The following is a 15,636-nucleotide window of genomic DNA, read 5'->3' as shown; positions in this document are numbered from 1 at the left end:
GGCAGCAGCCGCGCGGAGTTATCACTCACCTCCTCTCTTGAGCCTGCGGCGATCAGCAGCTTCTGTCTCCTTCACTCGCTAGCGGCTGGTCACGTCTGACCTGGAAGTGCCAGAGCTAGGGGGAGTGCGAGACAGAAGCAGCCGATTGCCACAGGCTAAGGAATGAAGATGAGTGATAACTGCGTGCAGCTGCTGCTGCTGCTAATTACTTTTGCGGGAGCTTCAGGACACCGAGATATGGGAGGGACACCGCGCACGCAGAGGGGGAAAGCAGGTGATCGCCGCAGGCTCTTAGGATGAGGTGAGAAATAGCGGGTGCAAATAATTCATTTTAACATTGTACAGCAGGACATGGGGACAATACAGGGAGTCCCTGACATTGCGGCGGGTCATCTGTTTGTATCATCGGGCGTTAGTCCGGGTCTCCCTGTATTCGAACTATAAGACGCAGGGACTTTTTACCCCCACTTTTGGGGGAGGAAAAGTGTGTGTTATAGTTTGAAAAATACGGTAGGTATCTAGAGTTACTGGCTCAACTGGAGAACAAGGTATCATCATAGTATTTGTTTTGTTTGCAGAATTGCCCAAGATGCATCTTTATTTTGTTTCTCCAATTTACAGCATTTGCACAAACAATATTTTCAAATCGCCTTTAACAAAGGGAGTTTCATTTACTCTACCTCACCCACATTCAAATTGCCCTATTCCATACATCAAAATAGTGTTCAGTTTGGTTGGTTGTGGTGTTAAAAATGCTTTACTTCAGACACTGACGGATAAGACCACAAATACTTACCTTTTATTGAATACTTGTGTAACCCCTGTCACATCTGCTGCAAAAGAACAACGCCAGATGATGAGATTAGGGGACAGATTGCTGTTTTGAAGGGCTCTCCCTCTTTGTCAAGCTGCTGCGGAGGAAGAGCCCTTCAAAATAGCATTCTGTCGCTGCCTTGTTAACCATATTCTGCATAGAGGGAGATATGAGGGACAATATCTTTAAAGGTGTGCCACAACACCCACATAAACTTTATACCAATACAAGGATATGTATAAAAGATATTAAAGAAACTCAAAAAAGGTTTATATGCAAAAATACAAAAAGTCTTTATTGAAGACAAAAGTCGTGCAAAATATCCATAACAGGTATGCTTCAAGGAGCATATTTCATAGCCGATGATGGGAAACATACAGCAGTGATTAACATCAAGATTAGTGCAATTGTAAGTATTGAGGCGACAACGTTGACTTGTTTCGGGATAGACCCTTCATCAGGCCTCCACATATAAAGTCAAATGTGGAAAATTACTGCATGATCTTAAAGGACAACTGAAGTGAGTGGGATATGGAGTCTGCCATATTTATTTCCTTTTAAGCAATGCTAGTTGTCTGGTTGTCCTGCTGATCCTCTGCCTCTGATACTTTTAGCCATAGACCCTAAACAAGCATATGCAGATAAGGAGTTTCTGACATTATTGTCAGATCTGACAAGATTAGCTGCATGTTTGTTTCTGGTGTGATTCAGACATTATTGCAAACAAATATATCAGCGTGGGTAGCCAGGTAACTGGTATTGTTGAAAAGAAAATACATATGGTAGCCTAAATATTCTCCTCACTACAGTTGTCCTTTAAGTAACATCTGGACAACATGAAGCCAGGTAAGACCACTAGTCCTATTTTCACACACAGAGACCGCACATAGCAAGGGCTAGAAGAGCCCTTGCTACGTGCGGTCTCTGTGTGTCAACATGCTTTCGAAAGGGTCCCAGCGGAGGAACGCGGATGAACGAGAGAAGGTGGGAAGCCTCTTTAGGATCCAGCGGCTTCCCCCTCCTGAGGCAAGTACACCCAGGGGCACCAGAAGCTCTGAATCATAACAAGCACGTGACACGCCTCCCGCAGGCGCAATTAGTGGATTACCACTTGGGCTCTGGCGGAAATAGCTTGGCCCGATCAGCTCGGCCTGTGCAGTAGAGCGGACCAATCTGGCTCAGCTATTTTTGTTAGAGTCCGAGAAGTGAGCCGCTTGTTATAATTCTGGAGTGTTCAGGGGTCCCAGTGCAAGACCGAGGTTAAACGGGAGGACAAGAGAAACCTCTTTAGGATCCAGAGGCTTACCCCTCCCAAGATAAGCACCCTCTAGGGGCACTTTCTTCATTACAGGTTTACTTTAATAAACAAGATAAAAAGACAATCACAGGCTTGGCTATAAATTTAAAACCCAAACTTTACTAGTTTCCTCAATCATATTAGCTGAAATCTATACTGTGAAACAAAAAATCAATAATAAAAAACCATACATACCGAGGAGCTAGATCTTCATGAACACGGTCCCATTTGTAGGATTCTGCATATCCCTTGTATTCACTGTATTGCTCGGCACCTGTACCGGCAAAAAAACAGAACAAAAAAAAAACAATTTTAACTGTCCATTTCACCTTTTCTTAACACTTTAACCACTTTACCCCCGCCCGTACGAATTTCTCCATCCCTTTTTCCATCCTTTAACCCCCAGGGACGGATTTCCGCGCTCCCGCCGCTGCCTGCGCTCCTGCTCGCTCTAGCGCGCACTCCCGCGGGTAAACAGGCCGCCGGCCGCTCGCCCGGAGATTAATGAACGGGAAAATCCATTCCCGCTCGTTGATCTAAGCCCCGCAATGATCCGCTGCTTCTCTGCTAAGCAGCGCGATCATTGTGAAAAAAACAAACGTTCCCAGTCTCCTAGTACTTCCTCCAAGCGTCTGGAAGGACGCTTGGAGGTCGCATTAAACAAAAAGTTACTGTTGCCATCTTGTGGCCAAATAGTAAAACTACACCCTAAAGCATTTTTCACATCCAAATACATTACTTATACACAAAAAATTAACTCATTACCTCCCACACTCCCCATTTTTTTTTTTTGCAATTAAAAAAAAATTAAAAAATGTACAATTAAAAAAAAATACATAAATAGTTACCTTAGGGACTGAACTTTTTAAATATTTCTGTCAGGAGGTTACAACACTGTTACTTTATAAACTATGGGCTTGTAATTAGGGATGGACGCAAAACTGAAAAAATGTACCTTTATTTCCAAATAAAATATTGGCGCCAAACATTGTGATAGGGACATAATTTAAACGGTTTTATAACCGGGACAAATTGGCAAATACATTTCATGGGTTTTAATTACAGTAGCATGCATTATTTAAAAACTATAATGGCCGAAAACTGAAAAATAATGAATTTTTTTCCCACATTTTTCCTAATTTCACATTAAAACATATTTAGAATAAAATAATTCTTGGCATAATGTCCCACCTAAAGAAAGCCTAATTGGTGGCGGAAAAAACAACATATAGTTCATTTAATTGTGATAAGTAATGATAAAGTTATAGACGAATGAATGGAAGGAGCACTGAAAGGTGAAAATTGCTCTGGTGCTCAAGGGGTAAAACCCCTCAGTGGTGAAGTGGTTAAAGCAGTTTTCTAGGCAAAATATACATTGAAACAATTAATATGGAACATTTTCCCTTTAACAGACAGGCTAAGATAAGTTCTGATACTCCCTGGACCCACTCTGATAACTCCGGTACCATGTCTGTACCAACCTAGGCACAAGTACAGTTAGTCAAATGCAATTTTTTTTCTTTTTCCAAAAAGTAACACTTTGTTAAAGGAAACCGGAGACAAAAGAAAATGTATACATACCTGGGTTTCCTCCAGCCTCCTGCAGGCTGATCAGTCCCTCGCTGTCCTCCTCTGCTGCCTGGATCCTTCACTATGGGTGCGGTAAGTGACCGAGTCAGAGTGTAGTGCGCACGCAAGTGCACCCCATTGCGTTCCCGTCGCAGTACTACTGGGCAGGTGCAGAACCCTGCCAGCCACAGGAGCAAGATGAGGGAGCGCGCTCGGCTGGACTGCGCATGCACCAAGTGTCGAGGCAGGGTGGAGGAGGAAGGCGAGGGACCAATCAGCCTTCAGGGGGCTGGAGGAAGCCCCAGGTATGTATACATTTTCTTTTTTATGTGGTTTCGGGAACACTTTAAAGTACACAGAGGCTAGAACGCCTATTGAGTCACTAAGTTGGAGTTCGAATTCGGGATCCAGCATTCGGAATCCTGAATTATGCCGAACACCATATTTAAGCAAAGCACTTCAGCACCCAAGCTAGTGGACAGGGTCACAGTCCACTGTGTTTGGCATTAATCAGGTTTCTGAATGCAGGCTCCGAAATTCGAATACCAACACTAGTCTCTGATGTGGAAATGAGAGAATGCTGTGCAAAAAGCCTAGAGTACTGGGAGTGCCTGGAACTAGCGGGAAGAAAGCATATAGTCAGCCATGCCTAGTCCAGGTGATGAGATTCAGAGCAACAAGTGGGGGACAGACCATAAACACTTGTGCTTATTTTGCTGGGAAATTTAGTTATCAGGCAAAAATTAATAAAACAAGCGCTACTTACCCGGGGCTTCCTCCAGCCCCAAGCTCCCAGCATGTCCCTCGTTACAGCTCTGCACGCAGCCGTTCGCCGCAGCTCTGTCCCGGCCCCGGCGATGACGTCAGGCCGACCTCCAGGTAGATCTGCGCCTGTGCAGTCCGCTCTGGTCCACGTGGCAGTGATTGACAGTGCCGCTCGCGCAGGTGCAGTATAGGCTGACCTGGAGGTCGGCCTGACGTCATCGCTGGGGACCGGGACAGAGCTGCGGTGAACGGCTGCGTGCAGAGCTGCGGCGAGGGAAATGCTGGGAGCTTGGGGCTGGAGGAAGCTCCAGGTAAGTAGTGCTTGTTTTATTAATTTTTGCCTGATAACTCCTTTAAAGGACTTCTGAGGTGAGGGAGGATGAAAATCTGTTTACTCACCTGGGGCTTCCTCCAGTCCCCAGCAGCCGTCTCAGTCCCTCGCCGCAGCCCCCGATGGCCGCCCATAATGATTGTGACCTGCCGGCAGGGTTGGCTCTTCTGTGCATCCACATCATCTGGCACATACTGCACCTGCACATAACTACTACGCAGAACGCAGCGGATGACAGAAGAGCCGACCCTGCCGGCGGGTCGTGATCATTGTGGGAGGCCAGCGAGGACACCTAGGAGGTTTGGGGTTAAGGCTGCTGGGGGCTGGAAGAAGCCCCAGGTGAGTAAAAATAGATTATGTTTGTTGCCTCGGAAGTCCTTTAATAAAGCAATTTACATTTCTACTCCTGAGTCTAGAGTATGCACAAGCCTTAACTGTGGAAAGCATGTCTGTTACTTCAAGATGTAGCTCATGTCCATTATTTAAAAGACAACCGAGGTGACATGACGTGATGAGATTGACATGTGTATGTACAGTGCCAAGCACACAAATAACTAGGCTGTGTTTTTTTTTCTTTCTCTGCGTGAAAGAGTTAAACATCAGGAATGCAAGTGATAGTTTCTGACCGGGTCGGACTGGGTCAGACTATAGCATAACCCTCACTGATAAGTAATTACAGCCATAAAACAAAAAAACTTTCCTGTCAGTAAATGTCTTCTAAGAGCAGGAAAGAGATAAAAAGGTTCAATAATTCGAGCTCTGGTATCAATGAAACAATAAAAACTAGATTTAAATATAAAATAAAACTGGAATATCAAAAAAAGTCATTTTTCGGAGGAGGAGGATAGATACAATTGTTTTTCTCATTAGCTTATTTTCACCTCGGATGTCTTCTAAATTACGTCTTTAGGATTGTTTTAAGCATAGTTCTATTTTATGTGATGAAAAAAAAAATGAATGTGTGCTTTTCACAAATAACGTAAGTGTAGCATCAGTAAAGTTACAACCCAAAAACATAAAGCTAAGTTAATTGGCGTCCCTCTAAATAGGCCCTAAACTACAATGAATATATGACTATGGTAGGGATTAGTTCAGGCATGGGCAAACTCGGCCCTCCAGCTGTTACGGAACTACAAGTCTCACAATGCATTTGCCTTTATGAGTCATGACTGTGGCTGTCAGACTCCTGCAATGCATCGTGGGACTTGTAGTTCGTTAACAGCTGGAGGGCCAAGTTTACCCATGCCTGGATTAGTCATTAAACTCCTCTGAGGGACAGTTAGTGACAAGACTACATATACTCTGTGAGGCAATACAGAAGATGTCAGCGCTATATAATACATAATAATATGGAAACAACTTACTGTCTAGGGTAGGGATTAGATTGTGAACTCCTCTCAGGACATTTAGTGATAAGACTATATACTCTAGAAAGTTCCCCAGAGCTTTATACATATTAATAATCTGTATATATTTGAATAAGCTTGTAAACAAAATCCTACCCTCTTAAGAAATACTAGTTGCCTGGCAGCCCTGCTGATCCTTTGCCTCTAATACTATTAGCCATAGCCCCTGAACAAGCATGCAGCAGATCAGGTGTTTCAGACTTTAAAGTCAGATCTGACAAGACTAGCTGCATGCTTGTTTCTGGTGTTATTCAGATACTACTGCAGAGAAATAGACCAGCAGGGAAGCCAGGCAACTGGTATTGATTAAAAGGAAATAAATATGGCAGCCTCCGTATACCTCTTACTTCAGTTCCCCTTTAAAGACTTGCTAAGACTGCTGCTCGGACATCTCGTAGCTGATGTTAAAAGACTGACTACTACAATAACCATTACTAAGTGGATGCTAAGCAGATGCAGCAAAAATCACAGCAAATTCAATTTCTATCCAATAGCTCAAGCTACTGAGCAAATTAAAGCTGCATAGCTCCATCCATTAGCGTAAAGTCACGAAGTTTCAGTCAGGAGGATTGTAATTTATCTAGACTACAACGTGTGGCAGAAGGAGAGGCCTGGCCAGAGAAGAAAGATGGAAGATGGCCAGCCACATAACAGGAATGATGAAATGGCCACTCCCATTAATGGAACAGAACATCACGTCACTGTAATTCATTAGCAGACATTCTAATAAACTAAAGTGGTTTGAGAAAAAAAATATACTTAAATTAAGGATGCAATTATCATCCAAAATAGTCATTCATATTACAACTGCAGCTACAAGTCCTCAAAATCATGGAGAAACTACAGCTAAATTATAGAAGAATTGTAAATGTAAAGTAAATGTGAGGCAAAAATTGGCAAACATGAGATTATGCAACCTTGGTATTTCCTTTCACTAAACAGACATTGTAAATACCCTTAACTACAGTATGTAGCACTATTACCTACTATATCGAACTACAAAAATTACCGTACATACAATCCAAACACCTAAGACCTTGCAAAGCTCTAAACTACTTATTTTTCCAACTTCAAAGATAGAGGAAATGCAACTCTCTTGATACACTACATAATGTCCCAAGTACCCCAAATCCTTTGCAATGCTTTTAGGCAAACTAGAGTATAAGCAAAGGGGTGTATCAACAGCCCCCCGCAGACAAAATCATAATGGGGCCCCCATCACATTTGTTGCCCCTAAGCAAAGTAAGCTCATCGGTGCTGTGTGGACATATTTACCTGACCAGTCAGCATCGGAAGTCCTCCCAGCAGCCAATCGCTCTACGCTACCCTCCTCCGTAACACGATCACGTGCAATGCGGTTAGGAGCCAGAGGTGGGAAGCACAAAGTGTGCAGCTGCCAGGAGGAAGAGGAGACCTGGCGCAGCTGTGATGGTTCATTATTACAGCGCTCCCTGCAGGAAGCAGGGTTAGGCAATCCAGGGAAGCAATGGGGACAAAAAACAGTCAAGCTTAGAGCACACAAGGGTAGCAGACAAAAAGACACAGCAATGGACACCACAAGAGAGGTTGTTTGAACACCTCCTTTGACACTTAAACACCCTTCCCCTACCCAGCTCTCATCTATCATTCCACCTTATTGTGTCCACCTCTTACTTGCCTATCCTGATCCTCATCCACCTCCATCTATCATTCAGTCATTCTATCTGCTTTCTGGTCACTGCCTCATCAACCACTCATCTATTCTTCCACACAACTGTCCCATTTCATCTCTCCTAATATTGATCTACCTATCTCTCATATATACACAGCACCAGGGATAAGAGACAGATCATATCTCCGAAAGGAACATCTATGCAATGGTGGACACAGACAGAAAAAGAAGCCTGAGAGATAGATGTCCTAGCCCTTCACCACACTTTTCAAAACTAAAAAGGACTCTTGCAACTAGAGTTGAACTTTAAGTGTTTTACTTTCTGCACGTTTTCTGCATACCATGTGCAGAATTATGCTGCAGGATGTCAGTTTTTTTTCTACACGCCAAAAATGCATTCAAGTGTGAACTAGCCCATTAACATGTTCTCACTTTAAATACATTTTTCTGTGCATAAAAAGTGCATAAAAACAGGCAAGTGTGACCCTTGCTTTAGTCTTAAAACTAAGTAACATTCATGAATTTAAACTGACGTTCTCAGGGCTTAAAGCAAATCTGAAGCGGGAAAAAAAACTTATGAGATAATGAATTGTATGTGCAGTATGGATAATAAATAGAACATTAGTAGCAAAGAAAAGAGTATCATATTTTCCAGTACAGGAAGAGTTAAACACTTGCATTATCTATGCAAAAAAAGCTTATATGAGCTAGTGCTAGTCGACTAATTCGGTGAACTCAGTCCTATTTTCTAAAAAACTTAAAAAGCCAAGAAATAGTGAGAGGCAGCTTGAGATAAATAAGCTTTTACTGCACGAAAGTTTAAAGGATCATTAGCTCTGCTTTGCTATATAGCTTAAAATACAGTGTGGATTCTTAACTGAATCTGTAAAAGTCTGATGCAATGTTATAAATAAAAATATGATCATTTTTTATTTTAGGAATCAGGAATTCTTTATTTCGCTAAGCATGACTGGGTCATGCCCGGAATTGGGTTTGGCCTAGTACATATAGCTCAAGAAGGAGACAGATAGGTAGCATAGGACAGCAAGAGTAGAAGTTAACACTTATACACAGAGGACAAGAAGTTACATTTACATTACATTGCTAATACATTGCGTTACATACTAGAGCAGCGGTTTACCTTACCCCTAACAGTTTCAAAAGTCATAGAAATGGCTAATCGTCAATTAGTCTTATGTGCTGATGGGAGTATGTGGAGGGAAATGAGGAGGCTGATGGCCAAGGGAAAGAAAGAGTTACTGTGTCTGGCAGTCCTCGTGGCGATGGCCCGAAGCCTCCGTCCCAGTGGGAGCTGACAGAAGTAGCGCTGACCCGGGTGGGAAGGATCATTAGCGATCCTCAGCGCCCTCAATCTCAGCCTTTTTTTGTGAAGGAGGTCAAGTGAGGGTAGGGGGACTTCCAATGACCCTCTCCGCTGCCTTGATGACCCTCTGAAGCGTGAGCCTTTTGCTGGCGGTGGCGCCGGTGTACCAGACCAGGATGGAAGAGCAGAGGATCGATTCAATGGTGGCGGAGTAGAAGCTGGTCAAAATCTCTGGGGCCATGCCAAACTTCCTCAGCTGGCGGAGGAAGTAGAGCCTCTGCTGGGCTTTCCTTTGGATGGCAGTGATGTTGGGCCTCCACCTGAGGTCACTGGAGATGGTAGTGCCCAGGAGACGGGCGCAAGGCACTCTAGCCACTTCCGTACCATCAATGTGAATTGGAGGTGGGCTGCTAATCTTCTATTTACTATTTGTACTACACATACAATTCATTATCTCATAAGCAGGGCCGGTCCTGGACTTTCTGCTGCCTTAGGCAAAGATCGTGAAGGCGCCCCCCCCCGGCCCCTTTGTCATCCCCTTCATTGATTCTGTTCCCCTTGTCATTTGCCAAGCCCCCCATCTCCCCCCCCTGCCCCGACTTTGTCATCCCCTTCATTGCTTCTTTCTTTTCCCCTTGCCAAGCCCCCCCCCCCCCCCCAATGTCTACATTATAACATTACATCATCCCCCACACAATCGACCGTGAAGAAAAGCCTGCCCTGAGTGATGCAGCAAACAAAGTAAGTGACAAGTGAGTGACTGAGTCTGACTCACTCACCGGGGATCTGTGGCGGCGGCGAAGGGCGGGCATCCGCACCGCATGCATGATCCTGCACTGGCAGGCAGGGGACAGACGGCTGCCTGAGGCCTGCGGCGGGCATGCTCCGCCTCCACCATTTCGGATCTCGCGCTGGGCCTGGGCTGGTGAGCGGCGGCCGGAGGCGACAGACGGCAGCCAGCCAGAGCCAGCCTCATCATTGTCACGCTCACGGTCGGGTCACGTCGCCGCCCGTGCGTGACAATCAGCCGCAGGGCAGCAGAGGCAGAGCGGGCGGCATCCGCCGCCAAAGGCAGCGTCACATACAGCCAGGAGAGGCCGCAGGCTGCAGAGCTGAGCTCGGAGAGTCGTCAGACTCGGAGGCCGGCCCGGCGGCATCATGTGGGTGGCGGGCGGGAGGTGCGCACAGCTTAAGGGGGGCGGGTCTCAGAAGTTCACAGACAGTCCGGGTGGCCTCGACGGAGCCGGAGGGGAGCTGGGGAGGATCACTCACGGTGTGTGTGCAGGCACGAGGTCGGAGGCAGGTCGGGCACCACACAGGATCAGCCGGACTTCGTCTGCACTGCAGCCTGCACTCTCTCTCTCCTCTCCCCAGTCACTTCCTCTCTATGTCTGGTGCCGCACCTCCACTTCCTGCCGCCTGAGGAACCCGCCTCACCCCGCCTCATGGGCGGGCCGGCCCTGCTCATAAGTTTACTTAAACTTCAGATTTGCTTAATGAGACCAATGCAGCTAAATAAGCACTTCATTGAGAGTCTCTTCAGTACAATGTGAGGACACTTACCTGTGACAATAAGGCACTCATTATAATCCAATTCCTCTGTAAAAAGTCGAGAGACTATCAGCTCAGGATTAATGATGAAACGAATCTCTTCCTGAACAAGACCACTGCCAGTCACACCCCCACCAACGTAGCGGTTAGCAAAATCCACCTTTCAAAAACAAAGAAACAACAATAGTTGGGATCACACACTAAAAATAATGTCAGTCAGTCAACTAGTAAAGTCCAAAAGGATCCAACAGAGCAAGTAACAATTAGGCTATGGTGTGCCTAGTCCAATTTTATTCAATTAAAAAAAAAATTACAAATTGAATAAACTGTTTATTGAGCAACTAAGGGTGTAATTGCTGTTTTCAAATTGCTGATATGAAGAACAGGAATACTCTTCTTTCAGTAAACCAAGTGAGTATTTGAAAACTGTGTATTAATTAGCCCAGGTTGTCTTTTTTTGTATTACACTTAATTATCTGGCGATAAAAAAAAACAATACCTGCTATACATAAGTAGAAAAACAAGCAATCAGGAAGGGGCAAGTAACTTCACAAGACTTTATATTTTGTTTTTTTTTTCTGTATGGAGATCATGAGCTCCTACAGCCACACTAAAACGTGGGAGGGGAGTTTGGGTGTATATTCTAAAGTGCAAATAATAAACAGAATGGGACTAGAAGCATCCACCCCACAAACTTTACAGTTAAACAACATTTTGCCTTCAGGTGAAATCTTTTTTTACCCGGGAACAGGATGCTTCTCATCTGTCAGTAATGCCTTTATGTTTCATATCACACTTTCATGCCCTGATAAACACAGTTTGGAAAGGCAGATCAATCAATCTTCCATCAGCAACCAAACCTATTGACCTTTAGTCATCCGTGCTGTGCCACATTGTGTCATATATCAGCAAAGGATCACTGGCCTACAACACACGGTGGGAAAACAGGTCCCGGGGACACTCCAACCCTGTCAAAACTCTCCAAATGGGAATATATTATTCTATTTTGATGTACAAGACATCATTAAATAACAGCAGCTGGAGAGCAGAATTTAATGTTAAGCGTCTAGCCAAGAATTCAGACTGCGCGTTATGGGAAACAAAAACATTACAGTAATGGCAGCAAAACTGTACTGTACTCATTGTCACAAGCTTCCAGGTGAGACGGGAAAACAATCTTAAACATCATTTCACAAGTCTGTTTTGTGTTAGGCTAGGTCCACACTAGGCACGGTTGCAGGACGGACACTGCAGTCTGGGATCAGGGGAAGATCAGGGGAAGTACCAACAGACCGCAAACTGATCAAAGTGTATCAGTTTTGCATCAGTTTCCGTTCAGTTTTTACGGACAGAAAACGTCTCTATCATTAGGAAGGTAGTGGAAGGATTTTTTGGGCCAATAATAAAGTTCAGGCTATCAGTTTTTCATAAGTTTTTGGTGCTATTTTGCCTGTGGAGATGGAGTTGCGTTTTCCCATTGCTTTTCACTACCCATCCGTGTATCCGTGGTCCGTGAAAATGCAGCAGGTCCGGACCTTCCGTTCAGGTATTGAAACCGGGTCCCCGCAAACGCAGACGGATCCGTTTTTTTCTTGGGTGAGGATGGCTGCTATTTTTAACATTAGAATCCGGGACTCCGTTTTTCATCAGGGCTGAAAAACGCAGCCACGGATACGTTTCCGGACCTAGTGTGGACTAGGCCTTACTGCAAAACTTTATTTTGTTATGCTGGTTTTCTTGTGCAAAGACTACACTGACATCAGAAGTCTATGGGATGTGCAATAGCTACATTATCTAATATTAACACATTTAACACATATTAACACATTTTCGAAGAAAGTTAGAAGTCATCAGAGCAGAAAAAGAAAAAGTAATTTGCATAATTTAACATTACAATACACATACCCATGAGTCATTTGTTCTCACACAAAATAAATACTACGGTGAACAAAAAACTGCCTGATCTACAACTGGACTGGAATAGAAAACTTAAGGGATTGCTCGTACAGTTTTCAATGCAAACATAAAGGGCCTGAAGCAACAACTAGCGGTAAGATTGCTGAGCGCAGGCAGTTACACTGTCACTAACACTAGGGGAACACTGCTCGTTAACCCATTAGCACCAATTGTAGTTAAATAGCAACACACTTGGCACTAATGGGTTAACTGGCAGTGCTCCCCTAGGTTTAGCACTCAAGCACTTTAGCAAATCAATCTTACTGCTAGATGGTGCATCAGGCCCAAAGTGTGCAAGGCAACAGGTTAGGTAACAGCCAACCTCTCATGAAGTTCAAAGAAATCAGTTATTGACTCCAGGCTCCATATCCCAAAAAAATCTAATGTAAAAATGAATGTCCTAGTACACAAGCCATTAATGGTATGCATACTTTAAAGTAAACCTGGGACATGGGGAACAAGTTCTATTTTACTTACTCGGGGCTTCTTCCAGCCCTCTGTATCTAACGGGTCCCTCGGTTTCCTCACGATCTGCTATGTTGTGCCGCTGCCGCCCTCTGAAAGATCGCCCATCATTGGTTATTGTGCATACGTGACCTAGACCTTATGCCTCATTCTTGATCATGCTCCTGGCCATGGAAGCACAATTAGTAAAAGTGCGCTTTCAGAGGGGTACAATCGAAAAGACTGGGAGGAAACTGAGGGACCTGTTACGGGGACTAGAAGCTCAAGGCAAGTAAAAATGTATCTTATGGAAAAAAAGGGAGACCCTAAGTTAAAAAGTTCCAAGTTAAAGATAACTTGTACTTGCAAACAGGGACTGACCGCACAGCATACATTGAAGAGGCACAAAAAAGGGCATAGGGGCACAAAAGGCGTCACGGAAGCACAAAAAATAGCAGAGTAATAGGTACAAGTCCCGATCTCAGTTATAACCTGGGTACTGCCTGTGTGTGCATGTTACTTTACTAGAATTTCACTTGAGAAAAAATACTGCTTATAGCTGCAGCTCAGATGAGAGGCAAAGATCAACTGAGCAGCCACTGGACGCATGGAGGGGATGGGGCAGGAGTTTTAGTCAGAAAGCAAAAATCTGGGTCACTAGTAATTTTTTAAAACCATATAATGGATGCCGCTCAGCTACAAATGTCTGGGCACTGGCGGCTGATTCAAAAATAAGAAGCACATGTACAAACTGTTTTGATAATGGGAATGTTAAATGTCTTTTAAAGATTTCTATATAGACAGTATAATTTCAGCCAGAAATGGGATAGTATATGTTACACTCACATTTAGGGATCCCACAGACTTCTGAACGTGTCGTGGACCACCCACGGCTTTTTCTGACTGTGCAATGCCTTTTGATATTACACAATGCACGAGCAGGTGGTGTGTACGACCACTCATGTGCAGCATTCCTGGTGTTAAATTCAAACACACCGCCCCTATAATAGCCTCCTCTCCACACTGGCAGTGTGGTTTATTCAGATAGTTTGGACTAAGCCAGTTGTGGTGTACCTCGTGCCTTGGATCCATTTTCTGGAAGTTACCCATTCTGACCTTTGGCTTCCGTGACCTCTACTATGCTGATTTCTGCCTGCCTTGACCTTTGGCTCTGTGACTTTATCTATGCAGATCTCCATGTGCCCTGACCTTTGGGCTCTGAGACCATCGACTGCTACCATCCGCCTCAATCTAAGCGACTCTATATCGTGGCATCACCTGTTCTCAACGTTCTCTGGTGGGGCAATCCCAGGGGACCTAACCTAGTGGCCACCAGGCAGCAAAGTAGTCAGTTGCCTGCTAGGGGTAGCAGCCCATCATCTCTTGCGAGGTGCTCTGGTAAAGGCCTGTGGCCACTTAGACTCCATGCGCTGGAAAAACCAATGCCTACCACCTGTGACTGGCTTAACAGGGTCTGTCGCGTTTCTCAGCTTAATAGTAGAGATTTCAGCAGGGCTGTGGAGTCGGAGTCGGAGCAATTTTGAGTGCCTGGAGTCGGAGTCGGGAAAAAATGCACCGACTCCGACTCCTAATGAATTTGTAACTGTAATTAAAATAGAAAATATGATAAAATGTTCTATTTCTCAGATAATAGTCATTAAAAATAATGTATATATACAGTAATAGCTGTGCTCAGTCCACAAAAATGAAATAAACCAATAAAAATTAGTTACTTGTGCTGCTTCAATAAAGCAGTTCCTGTATTTTTAAAGTCAGATACACACATCTGATTGTGACTGTACAGTATATATGATGTGTACACAGGAATCTCTTATATATACGAAATAACATCTATGCTGTAAGTATAAAGCCTGATGTGTAGCCGTGTCACTAATAGAGATGGTCAATGATATGGAAATAATTCTGCATTGATGCTGGTTTATGCAAATGTATGCACTCTCTTTGCTCATGAAATCAAATAATTTGATATGTTGTTAAAATTTGGTTTGGGGACTACAAATTAAAGGGTACCTGAGACGGATGAAAAGAAAAGTGTTATACATACCTGGGGCTTCTTCCAAATCCCTTCAGGCTAATCAGTCCCTCGCTGTCCTCCTCCACCACCTGGATCTTCTGCTATGAGTCCAGGTAATTCAGCCAGTCAGAGCAGGCTATGTGCCACTTCCACAGCCAGGAGCATTCTGCACCTGCAAAATAGTGCTGCGCAGGTGTAGTACGCTCCCAGCGGTGGAGTGTTTGCATGCGCACTACACCAGACTGGCTCAAGTACCTGGACTCATAGCAGAAGATTCAGGTGGCGGAGGACGACAGCGAGGGACTGATTAGCCTGAAGGGGGCTGGAGGAAGCCCCAGGTATGTATAAAACGTTAATTTCATCTGTCTCAGGTTTACTTTGTTACACAGTAGTACTATACTCTACATATGCTCTCCCCACAGAGCTGCAGGGAATCCACTGAGAATGTTGTGCACATTGAACACAGAGGTGTTGTCTATCACCCATAAACCTT

The 15,636-nt window shown here is 44.4% G+C and overlaps 1 protein-coding gene across 5 annotated transcripts in view; it reads right to left on the bottom strand.

The window, feature by feature from the left end:
- LOC137536555 (poly(ADP-ribose) glycohydrolase-like) overlaps positions 1 to 15,636 on the bottom strand; it is a 201,845-nt gene that overhangs the window by 37,477 nt on the left and 148,732 nt on the right. For all 5 annotated transcript variants that reach the window (XM_068258792.1, XM_068258794.1, XM_068258795.1 and 2 more), the window contains 2 exons: positions 10,721 to 10,868; positions 2,307 to 2,385 (listed from right to left, as the gene is read on the bottom strand). In XM_068258792.1, coding sequence (XP_068114893.1) covers positions 2,307 to 2,385; positions 10,721 to 10,868 — 227 coding nt within the window. The remainder of the gene's footprint in view (positions 1 to 2,306; positions 2,386 to 10,720; positions 10,869 to 15,636) is intronic.

The sequence above is a fragment of the Hyperolius riggenbachi genome, chromosome 10 (genome assembly GCF_040937935.1).
Source record: "Hyperolius riggenbachi isolate aHypRig1 chromosome 10, aHypRig1.pri, whole genome shotgun sequence".
Lineage (NCBI taxonomy): Eukaryota > Metazoa > Chordata > Amphibia > Anura > Hyperoliidae > Hyperolius > Hyperolius riggenbachi.
The sequence above is the reverse complement of the archived record's forward strand: the minus strand, read 5'-3'. Positions and strand labels throughout refer to the sequence as shown.